Source organism: Typopeltis vanoorti, chromosome 13 (genome assembly GCF_054136105.1).
Source record: "Typopeltis vanoorti isolate ZY-2024b chromosome 13, IOZ_Tvanoo_1.0, whole genome shotgun sequence".
In the NCBI taxonomy this organism is placed as follows: domain Eukaryota; kingdom Metazoa; phylum Arthropoda; class Arachnida; order Uropygi; family Thelyphonidae; genus Typopeltis; species Typopeltis vanoorti.
Genome location: NC_143561.1, coordinates 54975390 through 54993278, shown reverse-complemented (window position 1 = coordinate 54993278; position 17889 = coordinate 54975390). Strand labels below are relative to the sequence as shown.

The 17889-nt window shown below is 33.8% G+C and overlaps 1 protein-coding gene across 2 annotated transcripts in view; it reads right to left on the bottom strand.

Moving 5' to 3' along the window:
- Window positions 1–9648: 9648 nt before the first annotated feature.
- Window positions 9649–17889, bottom strand: part of LOC150100164 (endoplasmic reticulum junction formation protein lunapark-A-like) — a 242674-nt gene continuing 234433 nt past the window's right edge. For both annotated transcript variants that reach the window (XM_090402475.1, XM_090402476.1), the window contains one exon: window positions 9649–11346. In XM_090402475.1, the coding sequence (XP_090258601.1) occupies window positions 11147–11346 (200 nt within the window). In that variant the 3' untranslated portion in view covers window positions 9649–11146. The remainder of the gene's footprint in view (window positions 11347–17889) is intronic.

Sequence of the window (17889 nt, the reverse complement as noted above, 5' to 3'; positions counted from 1 at the left end):
CCTCTACTTGACACATGATTTCACTGGATTAGTCCAACGACCTTCCACCTCTGTATGTAACTCACTTTCGATTGAAAAGTCCTTATGAATCGAACCCAGGACACTTTCCACCCGAAGGGAAAAATGTTGCGACGTCGTTGCAATTGCGTTTCTGTTTAATCTTTAGGGAAGAGTTCCGGGATTGTACGTATACTCTTTAGCTCATCCACGGTACTATAAGTTTTACAATTTTTTTTTCTCTCTAAAATAATCACGAATGCAACAATAGCTCGTTCGAAATTAACCAAAGATTCTGACCCCCCCCCCCCATTTTTCTCGAGTTGGTAATTCTATACTCCTCTGAATTTTTTTTTTTTTTGTCTTACTTATTTACCCCGTTGTGTTTATATTTGTAACATAGAGTACATATTTCTTATTGTCTCTAGTAATTCTTTATACTGCTGACAATGGGGTATGTATGTATGTATGTATGTGTGTGTGGGGGGGGGGAACTCGATCAGCAAACGAGCGTAACTACCATACATAAACCTTGATTGTGTCAGGAAGAAGCGAGAGCTTAAGTGGCATAACAAAGGAGTCGAGGGTTATTGTTGGAAACAGACCGAAATAACTAGGGACTTATGAGGTCAGTTTATTATGTCTGTCAACTGCAGGTTTGCATGTTTTGAGGGATGAAAAACTGAAGTTCCCAAATTCTCAACTCCTCAGAAAGCGTCTTGCGAAGAGAGAATCAAAAAAAAAAAAAAAACTTTATTCCACTATCGGAGTAAAGGCAAGCTTCCAACATTTTTAAACGCTACATTAAAAAAAAAAAAACAAAAAAAAAAAAAACCTTAAGCTTATTTAATTTTTTTGAAGAATAATAGACGTCTTACAATGTAAGTTCTTATGTGCTAATTAAAAGTATACTAATCTCTCTCTTTCTGTCTCATATTCATAAGCTATGTAAATAGATACACTAGCATATTACTGTATTTGTCGACTACTTAAAATAATAAATAAAAAAAATCGTATTTATTATAATTTGAATACTTTTTTTTTAAATAAAAAGACACACACAATTACAAAAAGAAACAAATGTTGCAAAGTGGAACCCCTCCCTCCCCAGCAATAAGTGAGCGATTGCAACCACTGTGAGGAGATTGGGTGTGGTGAAGTTTCACACCACCACCTCTGAGTAATAGGCGACATCAAAACCAAGTAGATAACACAACTAATATAACTACATTATCCATAATAACTTGGTCTGTGTTTTATTATTTGACTGTCTATGATTCTTTACCTTTTGTAATTTATTATGAAATAAAAGCAGTATTTCCAGGGAAATATACTGCTTTTTATTTTTATTTTACATTCACAAGATTTAAAAATATCTATCAAGCATAGGCAAAATAGATAGGCAAACGCACAGAGAGGAAAATATTAAAAATAGCTCACGCGCAAATAGATAAAAACTTTTAAAAAGAGGAAGCATCAGCACACCAAGTAAGCAACGATTTAAAAAAGCGCTTACGAAAACGAAACATGGAATTAATGTACTATTTCCGCTTTTCCAAGTTATACGGCAATGTTTTCAGAGTTACAATAATACTTGTTAGCGAGCCAAATACACGCAAGTCACGCCATCTTCTGTCATACTTATAGCAAGAAATTACCAATGTACGCTACAGTTAACGATAAAATAATGTGACTTCCCCGTAGCACTTTCTCCAAGTGGCGTGATTTCCACCATTTTTTCCCCCTCTCTCAAACATCCTTAATATGAAGAACGATTCATCATTTTTTTTCCTCTTCAATGAAATCATTTAGAACGCAATCAGCATCTGAATGATATAACATCCAATTAAAGGCACGGTGTCGAACACAGGTGTAAAAATAATAACTACTTGTCTTGGTTAATTAAACCACGACCACCACCTAGCTGTCGGGAGTTCGTTACTTGTAAATTATCATTGCAGCCGAAAAAGTAATTTCAAAAGAAACGATAAAATCACACGCACCTATAAAAATGCTAATGGCTTCAGCTGTCTAAATAGTTTGTAACGTTGCGTGCATGAGATGGGCTTTCCCAATTGCCATTTACATATGATAGCTCGTGCACGAAACTCTAGCTAGCAATGGATTAAAACCGAAATGTTTTATACAGCATGCAGTAACTGTTAACACATGCTGTAGACCATGAATAAAACAGGGTTTTTAGTAATAACTCATTATTAGTACCGGCATAAAATATTGTTGGCATAAAACCTACACGTCCGGTTTCATTTAAATTCGCGTGTGGATTATTTAAATAACTCTCACAAAACGAAGCAATAAAAATTCAGTTTTATTTGGTTAGTTTCACTTGTATAATATATTCCAACTTTGTTTTTGCTTTCGATCATATTACCTAATAACAGACAACGACATCTATGATGCAATCGGTGAAGCATAAATAAACAATGAAAAATATGTATTTACTTTAAACTCTCGACAGCAGGTAATTTGAAACTACTGACCGTTCAGAGGCTGCATAAATGTAAATATTGATGATTGCCATTAAAAATAAATATTATCATTATCAAAATGTGTAACAAAGAATTACGATAATAATATTCAAGAATTGAGATTTGTTAATAATAATTTAATATATTCCAATTGTTTATTTAAATTTGACACTTTGGAAAAGTCTTTCATTTACCCATCGCTCTAGATCAAAATAAAGTAAATACATTAAAACATGAACTACTCAGATCACATAATTCATTATTCATTTAGATAAGAATCTCATGAAGGAGATTTTGATTTTCCGTGTTCGAATATACGATGAATATCATTTATTAAAATGTAAGGAATAAATGTAAGACATTTAAAAGATACAAAGTATAGTTGATGAGAAATACTGACAAATCCAACCAGAATGCTAATTATTAAACGATAACGAATAAAGAGGAAGGTTAATGTCAACTGCGAATACCGTGGGATAATTAATGAAGATAAAAAGGCCTTCAGAATTTACAAAAATGAACAGCACATCAATTCTGATTAACAAGAAAGTCTTTAGCTTATCTATCAAGTGTGGATCCCTCCTTAGACACAAGTCTTGATAACGCTTATTGGCCTATTGAGAAATTAATTGAAAACTGGCTTCGTGTGTAGGACACCAATAGGCATTTAAGTAACCTAATGAGTTGCTTGTTGTGCCTCAGGTTCGTAAGTAGGAAACCTGCCTCGTTCTTGTTATTCTTTGCGAAGACAGGCGAATGACGCTGTAGCGCTCAGGTCTTGTTTACATGGATTTAGTGCGAGGAACGAGTGGGGCGGGGAGAAAGGTATTCCATAGAGAAATGCAAACGACACTGTCTGTATTTGTATTTCCGCACAGAATACAGTATTTGTTTTTAGTGATTTTCAATATATTATTATTAGAAATGAGTGGGGAAAAAGAATATATATTATGGCTGGCTGTCTCCTTCAAGAACTGCAATCGAAAGTTTTTTTTTTTTTTTTGTATGAAGTGGTTATACTAAGAAAATATCAACCCTGGAGATATTATCTTATATTTCCTTTCTGTGATTTTATCACCTTTTCTCAAATTCTTCTTTAGAATTAACATAAGAAAATATATTCTAAATAAAGCAGAAGCACTATACGTTCAGACGAATGAAGATAACGTACTCGATCATGTTCAATTTTTCAGTCCATAATTTCACTCACAGCGTCAGAAGATAAAGCACATTGAAAACATTTTGCAACACATCTAATTCACCTGTCATCATTAATCTATCTCATTCTGACATAAATTAATTTAAGCTCTTCACGTTGACAATCTGCATGAGATGGTGTAAAAAAAAAATAAAAACGTTCCGGTGCTGTGTTCCTTTAAAACCTACGACATTAAGAAGGCATAGCCTTCATAAAGAGTGATACATCACTAAACGTGCAGTTCTAGATATTAAACTGGTTTTGATTGTTTTTAAGTCCATTGAACTATAGATCTGTGGTAAATGCGCTCCACTTACTGTATACAGCACTAACTTGTAAATGAAGTAAATATTTCACGCAATTTTATATAAAAAAAAAAAAAAAAAACCGAAACGTAAGTTATAAACTTATTTATACAATCATAAAACTGAAGTTTCACTCTCCTCTGCCATCCAGCCACCAATCATGGGTTGTAACTGTGATGATATATGTTACGAAACAGGAACGTTTTTTCATTTTTCGGAATTCAAAAAAAATTTTTGATTTTTCTTTTAAATAATGGTTACTATTAGATGAATATTGCTGTAGGGTTCAGAATAGAATTTGACACTGATCAGAGTTTAAGTTTAATCTTTCAGATCCTTATTTGATCTACACTTTAAAGAAACAAAGCAAGTTAATGGTCTTGATATAAAAGGCGATTTTTTTTTCGAATAGTAAATAAACATAATGGCGCGGTTAGCCTAGTGGCTATGCGCTTCGCAACCATATGCCTGGGGAAGGAGTGGCCTAGGTTCGATTCCCGTCGGTGACGTGAGGAGCTGAAGGATCTTCCTCAGCCATAGCCAAGTTAGCCAGTCTTGGGCGTGGACAGCAGGGTTTTTTCCCCAGCTTATTCTGGGGTTTTTCATCCCGCAAAGCAGGCAAACTGGCCTTGAGAACTTAACACTACAGGCCATAGGATATATAGGGCTGACCACCTTACCTGTAAACGGATTGAGGTCCGATGATCAATGGACCCTTGACACCGCAAGGTAAAAGAGAGTATAAGGGAGATAATGAGATAAACATTGGAATGTATATAATTCCTAAAGAAATAAAAACAGGTACAGTCATACCCCGACTTACGCGGTTTCTTATATGTACGTATTCCCGGTAGTATCTTTCCGGCGCCGGCCGCATTCGCCAGTGTCGCACATGATGTGAACAAGCATTGACGTGTTTCGCGCGGTCTCCATTCATACACGATTTTTATAGTCTACAAACCTTGCGATTCTTTAATGTCATGTTCTTGATAAAAATTTTATCACATAAAAAATAATAATGTCGTCCAAAAGAAATAAGTCCGATTCTTCTACAGCTAGCAAGAAAAGAAAAACATTGACTTTGGAAACAAAACTCAACATTATTATTAAGGATTTTGAAGGCGGAATGAAAATTTGTGAGCTAGCAAAGAAGTTCGATCTACAGGAATCCACAGTAAGAACAATCGTAAAAGAAAGGTTTACAGATTTTGGGACATAGATTCTAATGAGGAACAAATTGTAGCCACAAGTCAAGGAATAAAAAAATCATTAGCTTGCAATGAAGAAATTTTGCGTGACAAGAAAAGACATGCTGTCAAACGAATCTTAGATTTTATGAAACCATTGACATCGAAATAACTTTCTTTTTTTATGTACGAAAAACTACAATTATGATTATATTTCTTAAAAAATATAGGTGTTTTTGTAAACCTTTGGTCCCAATTAACTAATATTTTGTAAGTTTGTATAAATAAATTACATGCAAAATTATACCCCGAGTCACGCGAATTCGACTTACGCGCTTTTTGTTGGTCCCACCTACCTCGTAACTTCGGGGTATGATCGTATTTGTAATTAGTTACATGAAATAATCACTTCACTAAAATCAACTGTTAAGATTCAGTTAGCATAGAAATGTGGGGCTATTTCGACCCGGTAAAGTTATACAAAATACGTTTATACATATATATATATATGTTTATTAATTAACTACTAATCCTAAGCCATCAGTAAAAACATCATCACTAAAATGAGTATCAGCTATGTGCATAAAGAAGTCAAACCTTTGCCTATTTTACACACAAACTTTTCTGGACCCTACATTTTTATCCAGAGCCTTTATATTCGAATCCCTCTGGTTGGAAAGACCTGCGTTCGAACCCTATCTACGACACGAAAAATCTTTTATCGGGGCTTTTCAACTGAAGTCAAGTTAGCTGGTCTCATACAGGAATAGCAGGGTTTTTCATCTCAGTAAACGAATCTCAATATTCGAATCCCTCTGGTTGGAAAGACCTGCGTTCGAACCCTATCTACGACACGAAAAATCTTTTATTGGGGCTTTTCAACTGAAGTCAAGTTAGCTGGTCTCATACAGGAATAGCAGGGTTTTTCATCTCAGTAAACCAGCCTCGTGAACACAAAAACTTCCCTAAAGGGGAAGGTGGTTCTCCTTAGTCTTAATTTTTTTTTTTTTGTATTATAAATTGCATAAATTAAAATAGCCTGTTTCGTGGCATTCATGGAAGTTTTATCTATTTCTTAACTAATATTTGAAGGAGAGGGCCTGGGAGATGACATTTGCTTTTGTAGCGCTTGGCCAGCCATAAACAAGACCGTTATGCGTTCTATACTTATTTGTAAGTTGGTTCCCGAATTAGTCGATTTTAGGCACAGGCAAGCGGGATTTTTTTTCCTTCTGGCAACTCGAATTTTTAATCTCGCTCAAGAAAATTAGAAGTAATGTTAAAATGCACACTAATTCAGACAATAACATATAGTGTTAAGGTGTCATCGGCTGTCTTCTATACTCTTCTCCATGGATGCTTATGAAATGATCGATAGTCTTGAGCCAGTTATCAACAGCTAAAGGCAGAGATTGGCTGTTCTTTAATCTTCAAAAACGTTATAGCTAAAGGGCCTCTTTCTTTGGAGAATAAAAGGTATTAGATGATAATTCTGAAGGCTACTATTTGTAATATAAGAAAATTAGGGTATATAAAATTTAGAAAACAGACATGTAATTTCTACAATATCAAATTTTGCAAATGCAACTTCTCCAGAGAAAATAAGTAAAAGGAGCAAAGGAAAAAGAAAAGAAAATTTGCTTGGATAATTCTAAGATGACAAATGGAATGAATTGAACTACTCGTGGTTAGCAGGTTTCGAAAAATATGGCGAAATCAAATATTACTGACGAACATGGATCAAGAAATATTTACTTGGAAGATTGTTGGGTTGTTTTGAATTATAACCAAAGCAATTACGACTGTGAGATTGGTGCATTTTGCGGGATGAAAAACCCCGAGTGTCAATGATGAAATTATCCTGCTCACTTCGTCTAAGATCAGTTAATTCGCCTTCAGTTGAAATACCTCATAAAGGTTGTTCACATAGTTAATGGAATTTGAACTCTGTCTTTCTAGCCATAAGGATTTGTTGATAATGACTAAGTTATGAATGCTAATTCAAAAACTGGATGTACATTTACAGGGTATGATCGGGATCAATAAAAGTGGGATTCCTCAGTGATCTAATTTCTCTGTAGCGGCAAGGGTCAACAAGTTTTAAGCCACCACTGTGAAATAAAGTGAGCATAAAAGAAAAGCATTTAACAGTAGGAATTTAAGATTTCTATACAGAAATTTTAATTTATTTAATTAGAATTTTGGGTTTTTCATCCAGCCTGTTTTGCAGGATGAAAGTTTCTAGATGCTTACGATAAGTTTTTTCCAACAAGAATAAAATTTTTGTATATATTACGAAAGGTAACAGCAGACTAAAGGTCTAGTGCAATCCTCAATGCAAAAAAAAAGCTTTGATGTTACCGATGACATCTAAAGTCCTGGATTCAAACCAATTGTGGGCACTCATTCGTGAATGTCTCTAAGCAATGTACGATTTCAATGCCCTGCGTGAAACCACCACATGGTTTATTGAAGGCCTAAAGTAGCTTGAGAAAGTTCCATGTTTGGTCTCTACGAACTGGATTATTTAACCCATAGTCCTCATGATACTAATTGTCCAATAGTTTACAACTTTCTGTGTGCATAATTCACACACACACACAAAAAAAAATATATATATATATATATATCTAAATAAATAATGAAACAAAAATTAACATGAAAATATCTACAAGAAATGTTTAATTTTTTCAAACAATTTCATGGTATGTTATAAAGAGAAAAGTTGATGAGATAAGCCTGAAAATAATCTATAGATCCCTACAAAGAATTTATTGGAAGATAATGGAACTGTTTATTAGGAAAAGAATTAAAGACAGCATAGTGTTGACTGTTAATGGATATCTCTGTTCTAGAAAGAATTTAACAAAGAAAAATAAAAGAATAATTTCAATTTGTTGGGTAATTGTGATCAACCTTGTAACCATGCAGAGACCTAAATAATACCACATAATAATTCTTGATTTCAGAACCAGTCCTAATACAGATTAAATTATAAGGTACAGGCCAAAAGCTAGTTGATTTTATGAGGGAAAAAAAAATTCAAAATTAGGACAAATTTTGAGATCTGAGAGAGAGATTTTTTTTTTTTCCTATTTCACTGCAGAGGAGTTTGAGATGTAGCTGAATTCAGTATGAGAGAGAGGGAAACTGGCTTGAAATCACAAGCTAAACAATGATTCACCTCATGGCTTTAGCACAATATTAAATAAAATGAAAGATCAAGCCAGACATTGTTTGATAGGAAGTAATTTACCTAAATTATAAATGCAGGAAATGAAAGAAGTAATGTCTTATTAAGTCAGCTTGGTTTTAAAGCATGGTTCAAGTTGGACCCCCTTTTAGATACAAAAGAGGTAGAACAGAAGACAAATAATTGCTTTCAAGTCTGATGGAAGATTGTCATTTTGACTAGGCTGACAGTGAACATAGAGGAACTCAGGAATCATCTTTAACTTGTATGTTCTGAAGTATTCATACTACTACTATGAAACATGTATTAAACCAAACAAAAATCAAGTCCTTTTTTAAATCAATAAGATTTTGATGTTCCTTCAGATTTCCAAAAATTAAAAATATTCATAACAATGAATGCAAATGATTTTATAAAACCAAATTACCTGCATAAATTGACCCCCCCCCTGGAGGGTCAATTTATGCAGGTAATTTGAAAATGATGAAAATTGGCAAAGAGTCAATTTAAGAACCAACTTGTTGATAAGACTGGCACATTATCTCCAAGTTCTTGTTAAACATTCCCTGTACTAAGAACTTAGTTTTTAAGTTCCCAGTAAGATTGTGGAAACAAGGCACAGAAATTTGCAAAAAGCATGAGGCTGACTGAAGCTCAATCTACAGAAAAGTAAACATGGACAATTTATGGGTTCAGCTGTCAGGAAGAAAAACTGACAACTACTGTATATCTGGAGGAAAAGCCGATTAAGAGAAGGTTGAGGGTGCTGGAAAAATGATTAGGATTATCTCTTTTGGCAGAGAGATGTACAATTTGTGTTAGATAATTACTAATAGCAAATACTTTAGCACATCTTCCAGCTTGATCTGTGGGAGGAAAACCAGTTTGAATTATGTTACCTAAAGAGCAAGATCATTTTCCTTTGAATTGAATAAGTTTTTCAAGGAAGATGATCTTGCTGTTTAGGTAACTGAACTAGGAAATCAATTTTTGGAAACATATAATTAAAGAGATCAGAATGGTTATTGGAATTAGGAAAGAAATAAATGGCAGAAATGAAAGAAAATAGCAAGCCAGAGCAGATGGAAAATGTCATCTGTGTTTACACTGAGGCTTCGAATGTGATTTTTTATTTTATTTTATTTTTTTTTTTGTGGGAGATGTTTTCTGAACTGTAGCATCAGTGTTATTTTTGATGGTATCCCTCATGGTTGATGTTGGGTAACTTGCAGAACAGAAATATGCAGCGAGTTTGAAATAATCAAGACCTAAATTTTAACATTCCAGTTTATTTTAATTTTTATGCTCACATACAGTTAGACATCACAATTGGTTTTAGAACCGAATATATTTACCACATGGTTTCCAGAAGCAACCAGAAGTAAATATATAATAAATTAAAATAGGCAGCACTTTCAATAAGTACATACATTTTGCACTAGCCATCAGCAGTAGTTTCATTGGTCATACTTCATCCGGTGATTTATATTTCAATATTGTAGCTTTTTTTAAATCTTTTCATGGTAGTATCTGCATTTTGCTTTTTCCTTATAGAGCAACTACTGTAATAAAATGGCATTTCCTAAGACACATATTGAAACATTTCATTCAGGAAGATTCAAACAATATATATATATATTTCACAATGTGCTACGTATGGAAGGAAAACATTGGAGGGAACAAAGAAATGAGTATGGGGCATTTATTTTTAAGTAATCTGAAAATGAAAAATAACAATATCAAAGTCAAGTTTAAAACATGCATGTATAGTTACTGCATAATAATAATTCAGTAGTAGTCTATTTTTTTACAAGGAACATAAAAATATTCAGCACTACAATAATTAACCCTAAAATTTTAAAATATCATTTACAGTTGAGTGCTAATTTAAAAAAATTAAGAGAAAAATCAACTAATAAGAAATTATTCAAAATTCTATATTTCGTCAAATCTTTTGTATAATATATACTATTTTATATAGCTTCCACTGCAGGATTTATTCATCTAATATGATTATGAAAATATCATTGCAGATGGATTAATATCCACATTAAAAAAATACTGATGCTATTTCTGTGGTAGAAGAGAAATATTAATATTAAAAGAAAATACTTCCAGAAATGTGCTTACTCAGTTCCTACATATACTCTCCCTCTCTGCAATTCCTCCATGACTCAAATTTTATTTATATTTTGTATAAAGAAAAATAGCTTGTCAATTTTATTTTTATGAAAAATTTACATTTATTGCAGTTCCAATATATTAATTACATAAAAATGTACACATATACATCAAATAAGAATGACCTTAAATGCCATACGAGTATTCAACAGCTTTCCAAGCTTTAAAATTCTCAATCAAAAGCAGTCCAAGTCAGAATAATCCATTTCTGTTCTCCAGAATTTAAAAATTAATTATAAGAAAATATTTTAATTATTAACTTAAACTGAAAGAATTAATTTTAATAAAATATAATATACACCTATTTAAATATTGAACAATGTACACAGCAAATGAAATATTTAACTACTGCATTTAACACAATAAAATTTCATCCGTTCTACAGAGTTTAATAACAAGGAGAGAACCAGGAAACTATTCCTATGCAAGTCAAACAAAATGGAGAAGTGCAGGAACATATCTGACAGAGCATATGTTTATTCCCTTGGGAGAAAAAGGTACCTCCTATTTTGTATATAACAAACTTAGACATTCTGACAAAGCAAACATTAACCAGCAAATAAGGCACTTTGAGCAGCATTCTAATAATTTCTATATTATGATTCTTCAGAGATCTGATGGTCTTTTGATTCACTGTTATCTATTTGTGTTTCTGAATCATATCTAAAAGTGTCCATCTCTTCAACGTACAGGCTTGGGCTAATGTGATCAGAGGCACTATTTGTCCTTGATAATCTGTTTTCATCTTTCATGCTTCCTGTTGTGTCATCACTAATGGTCTCTGTTTCAGTCTCTTCTGAAAAACAAAAACAAAAGTTCTGTATGGGTACAATAAAATGGTATGGGCGAAAAAAATATACATAAATCTATAATCTGTACTTGTGAATTATGTGCACTTTTATTATAGACTTAAGGTAATAGAAAACTTTGGGAGGGAGGGGGATATGCTTGGTGCAAACAACCAATCATGACTGTCTCTCTCTCTCTCTCTCTCTCTCTCTCTCTCTATATATATATATATATATATATATATATATATATATATATAACTCTTAGTAAGGGAATACCGTGAGTAGACATATAAATACAAAATTAATGACAGAAAATCTCACGTAAAAAGATTTTTTTAATAGTATAATTTTCGCCTGTGTGTCACAGGCATCTTCAGTACATGTTAATTTCAAATTAAACAATAACCGACAATTCCAAAAAGAGCCACCCAAGTAGCTAGTGTAGGATAACTAAAAAGGTCAATAAAATTTTCTTAAAAAAAAAATAAAATAAAAAAAAAAGTTAGGAAAGATTAGCTGATTTGTAAAGCACTATCTCCCATAAAGGGGATAGACATAAACCATCAGATCTGTTTAAGTTAGGAGAGTTGAGTAAAGTTTCACATGTTTCTTTATAAAGCCGTTCTATGAGGAACCGACTTTTGTGAAGGACTCTTGTCTTTTTCCAATGAACTCTATGTCTGGGATGGCATGTTCTGCAAATCCAGAATGTTCAGGTTTAAGGTACTGAATATGACTGGTGTTTTTCTAGTCGAATAGAGTCAGATCTTCCTGTTTGTCCAAAATAAGATAATCCACAAGAGCAAGGAATCTGGTAGACAACTGGATAATTAAGATGTGGAAGCTTGTCCTTAGGAGAAGTGAGAAAGGTGGAGATTTTTCTGCCCGGTCAAAAGGCAACAAATATATTCAGTGGTTTTAAAACTTTTGCTATACGTTCACTAATGCCATGTACATAAGGGATAGGAATGCACATTATTTCTTCTGTATTTGAAGAGGAAGACATATTAAAACTACTCAAAGCTCTTTTGATGAAGGAATTCTTGTATCCATTAGATAGAAAGGAAGAAGATGATCTCTTACTGCAGTTCTTTCTGTAAGACATCGTCTGAAGAACAAAAGGAGTTGGCCCGATGAACCAGTGTTTTAATAGTTCCTGCCTTTTCACTGTGATGGTGATGAGATTCAGCATGGATATAATGGCCAGTATGAGTCTTCTTTCTATAGACTGAGAAATGTAGGTTACCATCTGGTTGGTGAAGAATTAGAAGATCTAAAAAGGCTAACTGCTTATTTGATTCTATTTCAAGGGTAAACTGGATTCTTGGATGAAGTGCATTTAACTTAGTGAGAAACTGTTGAAGTTCATCAGAAGAGCCATTCCAAATAGCAAAAATGTCATCGACATATCTGAACCAATGAGTAGATCTGGGAGAAATGTTGTCAAAGATACATTTTTCAAAATGTTCCATAAAGAAGTTGGAGACAGCAGGAGAAAGAGGATTGCCCATTGCAATCCTCTTTCTCCTGTAAAAATGTTGTAATACATTCTGGTTATTTTTCCTTTAAAAATAAGTTGTATCAACAAATTGAAGGAACACCTTAAACCTGAACAGTCTGGACTTGCAGAACATGCCATCTTAACCAGACATAGAGTTCACTGGAAAAAGACAAGAGTCCTTCACAAAAGTCGGTTCCTCATAGAATGGCTTTATAAAGAAACATGTGAAACTTTACTCCACTCCTAACTTAAACAGATCTGATGGTTTATATCTATCCCCTTTATGGGAGATAGTACTTTACAAATCAGGTAATCTTCCCTAACTTTTTTTTTTTGTTAGGAAATTTTATTGACCTTTTTAGTTATCTCACACTAGTTACTTAGGTTGCACTTTTTGGAATTGTCAGTTATTGTTTAATTTGAGCTTAACATGTACTGAAGATGCCTGTGACACACAGACAAAAATTATACTATTAAAAAAAATCTTTTTACGTGAGATTTTCTGTCATTAATTTTGTGTGTGTATATATATATATATATGTCAATGATCTAGGCACGGCATGAATCATCTATGCATTAGTAGAGCACTTAGCATGCAAAAACAATCTACACATGGTATTGTATTGATTTTATATTAGAAATGATATAAATGACATTTGTCAATTTGTCATATCTATTTCATTCTGTTCCAAGCAAGGAAGTGACTTTGGAAGTTTATTTCCAATAAATCTAAGAAACCCTTGTTAGCATTTTAATCTTGTTTTCGGAAATCAGTTGGGGGTTACAAAAGAAATCATGAGGCTTTATGCAAAATCTGCATTTTGAAACTTAAATTATTTTATTCAATGAGAAAACAAGAAATCTCAACTTTGAATTTTCTTTTGCAAATGAAATAAAAAAATCTGATTAAAAAAAGAAGAAGAAAACACAGCCACAATGACTGCACTGAGGAAAAGTAAGAAACGAAACTTAGATCTCAGTATTCATAACAAAAATTGACTGTTACAATGAAGATGATTAATAGCTACAATCATAATCTTGGCAGGTACATAGTTAACTTTATGAGGAGCAAGACTAACCAATTCTAGTAACAAACAATATTTAAACATTCTTAGTATTTATTTTTAATTACTTAAAATACATGTAATGTAATATTACTTTTGTAACATTCCAGGGAAGTACACTAAACTATTTAAAGCATGTGGGATGTATAACTTGGCACAAACATCAATGAGCATGTTTTGTTCTGTCAAGGCTAAAATACTGAGATTTATAGAGATAACAGTCAAAGTATATAGTATGATTAGGGTAACCTGTCTGATTTTTTTAACTGGGAAGAAGAGGATTAGAACTATTAGTGGGAAAAAAAAGGGGGGGGGGAGAAAATAGGCTAGGATAGAGCTGTTTCTTAATTAGAAAGGATAAGGGTTTCTCCTGGATGTGTCCATTGCTGTATCTAGTAAGAGACTAAATAAGCATACTTTTTTTTTTTGTTTTCTGTGAACTCTCCTTTTTTTAAATTTATCTGTATCTGATACAGCAACATGTTTTCTGGAACAATTTTAATGATTCTGTTCAGCGATATCAGCCAGCTTAACACCATAGCCTCTTCCTTGATCTAAACCCTTAGTGGACAACTGCACTGTCTGTAAAAATATAGCATCACATCACCATGCCAACCAATGTAGAAGAGCAAGAATTCCCCTACCATTTCACTGCCAGAAACAAGTAACATCATTTAACAGAAATCTGTTAATTTACATTGGGTACAAGCCAAGAATTCAACACTTTCTTGATCATGAAAATGCTATGCTATAATATATAATACTATCGTTCCTTTAAATTTAGGTTTATGTTTATGTGACAATTCTATAGATCAATCATCAAGAGTTCTTCGAGCAAATTCAGGAATCAAATGAAAGAACTTATTTCACATGTGCATGATGACTGAACCAACTGTTAATGAAAATATGACAGAAGAGTTAATCTGTTATTCAGAGGATACTGTTGAATTTTATGACTTAGCTTTGCTGGCTTCAAACCTAGTACACGATTGTAATCATTTTGCAAAAGATGGAAACTCAGGAAATTTATTTGAAATGGAAGAATCATCAGATCAATATATTACCATTTTTGATCAATTGCTGTCCAGTGAAGCACTTATAGATGTGACTTTATCATGTGAAGGCAGGATCCTAAGGGCTCACAGAATAGTGCTATATGCGTGCTGTCCATTCTACAGCTTATTTGTTGAGAATTCCTAAAAACACCGATCCTCAAGGAAATAAAATACACAGATCTGAAAGTGATTGTCTAATTCAAGTACAAGGGTTAACATTTTGCAGGACAAGTTACCTATGCTCACTAGTACTGCTGAAAGTCTTAATACAAGGGTCTTTGCAATTTTGCAGAGATTGTAAGTTAACACTGGGATGCTTTAGGTATTAATCTGCATGAGAAGTGTGATCATCACTCAAGTACCAGCCTTGTCTTACTGCAGTACAACATAAACAACATGATACAGGATTGTCACAGTTAACCAGAGGAAAAGAGGAAGATTTTGAAGACCAGTTCTTAGCAACTCTAACAGTAAAGGCATAAAGAAAAAGGTGTCACCAAGAACCCAGATACACCAGAGGTGTACACGGATATCAGTGAGGAGGTATGGTTAATCACAATTGAAAGAAAGTCAAAGTTATCAGCACTTAACTATCCACTAATTCAGGTTTCTATTCCTCATTCAAGTATATACTCTAGTCCAACACAGAAATTATTTCCATCTGTACAGAGTTCAGTGATGGCAGAAGGATTGTAGCCTAGTCAAAGATGCAGTAATTGAAATAGAGGAACCTCAGTTAATTGTATAGGCAGTGACAAAAGATAGTGTATTTGACAGTCTGCACTAATATGATAGGTTAATTCTGGTTACATATAAGCTACCCATTGTTGGAGTGGTCAACATTCCACTCATCTCATGGAATCAGGAGCATGTGGTGACAGTAAAGTATTAATTCCTATTTCTCTTCTACCTGATTTATCCACATCCAGTCAAAGTCTAATACAAGACATCAAACCTGGCATCCCAGTTTTATATGATGTAAGGGATACTGTCCAGCACTAGATTATTCACAAAGCCTAGACTCTATGCTACTGAAAATAAGGAACCTGAGGAGTGAATTAATGTGAGTGCAGAATGAGTTATGTCAATTAGGGGGAGAAAGTGTATTGGAAAAGGAAAGGTGCGAGTAAATAAGATTAGAGGTGACTAATTGCGGAATTAGTAATAAATTAGTAAATTAGCATAATCTGTAATGTAGAATAATGGAAGAGAAAAAGAGAAGGATAGAATAGTGTTGTTTGCGGGATTCAATTGTCAAAGATGTGAAATCTGAACAGGTGCTGAAAGTATGAGATGTTGTACAATTAGTAGAGTGACTGAAGTTGTGGAATGAGGTGCAGATGAATTGACTGTGCTAGTTGGAACAAACAATTTGCCAAGTAGTGTAAATCAGGTAGCAAAGAAATTGAGAAAGTTATTAGAAGCTGTGAAGTGTAAAGGTGTTAAGAGGAGAGGTGCAAGTATATTGTTACCCAGGCATGATAGCAGGGAGCTAAGAAGTGATGTTATAAATAGCATGATGGCAAGAATGTGTAAAAAGAGAGATCTTGTGTATATTGGTGGTCTATGGAATAAATTCAAAGGTACGAGAACTGTTTGCTGAGGATGGTTTACATCTGAGTGAAAGTGGTAACATGAAGCTCGGTAGATTGCTGTTGAATAGAGGAGAGAGTTTGTCTTGACAGGGAAATGAGAATGAGTGAGTTTCCAAGTGTGAACTCTCACAATAGGTGTGCAGCAGATGGTGGTAGTATGCATGATGTGGCTTCAGGAATTATCTTGAAAGATGTAGATGGGTTAAGGATTCTGTCCCACAGGCATGTTAGGAATTGTGTGATAGGAAATGGATTTAATAAGTTGAGTGTGCCTATTAAGATGGGTGATAAATTGTCTGACTGGTGTGCAATTGAGAATGCAAAGATAGGAAAACTAGAGCTATAGGGGAGGGTGCAGGCAGGAACCAATAAGGCAAATGAGTGAGTGAATGATGAAAAAAGTTGGATTTAGTTCTTGAAAGTTTTTCATTTGGTTTTAAATTAAATTAAAGATGCCAATAGATTATATTCTTGGTTTAATCCTTTATCCAAGTGTAAGCAAACAGAGTTTGCATGTGAAGTAACTTCATGACTGGGCAACTCGTATATAGAGGCTAATGCTACATCACTAGCCTTGGTATCCCATAATGCAAAGCACATATCCTTACAGACATGTATAATGCTATGCATTATGGGAAGGGGTTACTACCGAGACCAGTTTCGACCTTTATTGATGAAAAAGTAAAGGGTGCTCATCATAGGCCTAGAGTAGTTAGTATAGAGGTGCAAGAGAGTCTGATAGTATTAGGAGAAAGAAAGGACAGGTAGATAGTATGAGAGATAAAGAAAAGGCCTCAGTTCTTTTATATCATCATATAGCCAAAGGCTCAGTTTTCCCTTTTCACCAATCTCAGATGAACAACCAAAAGACAAAATGAAACTAAAGTGCAAAGATGCCTGATACCAAGGTGGTTAGCCTTATCCGAGTTAATCGCATTGAGTTGGCCTTCTCTGTCTGGATTGCTCTCCAGTCATCCTTGCAACTGACTATAAGACCACATTGAATTAAGAGGATGGAACTATTTAAAAAACCTCTCATGACAAAAATAGACAGAATTTTATCTCCCCCTAGTGAATATTATATAATGTGGGTGGTCTACACCTTCTTCTTCTCTTTTTAGCTCTACAATCCTTTATAGGTTTTGGCTTGCTTCACATCATCATCATCAAATTCCTGACAGGTACCCTCAAGGGGTGTACAGGATATGACAGTACTACATGAAAAAATTACATCATTACTAACTTCCTATCTACAATTTTCCTCCAAATCAGTCTGTTACTTGTCAAGACTCCAACATTATCAGATCTTATATTTCTATCGTCTAAGGCACTT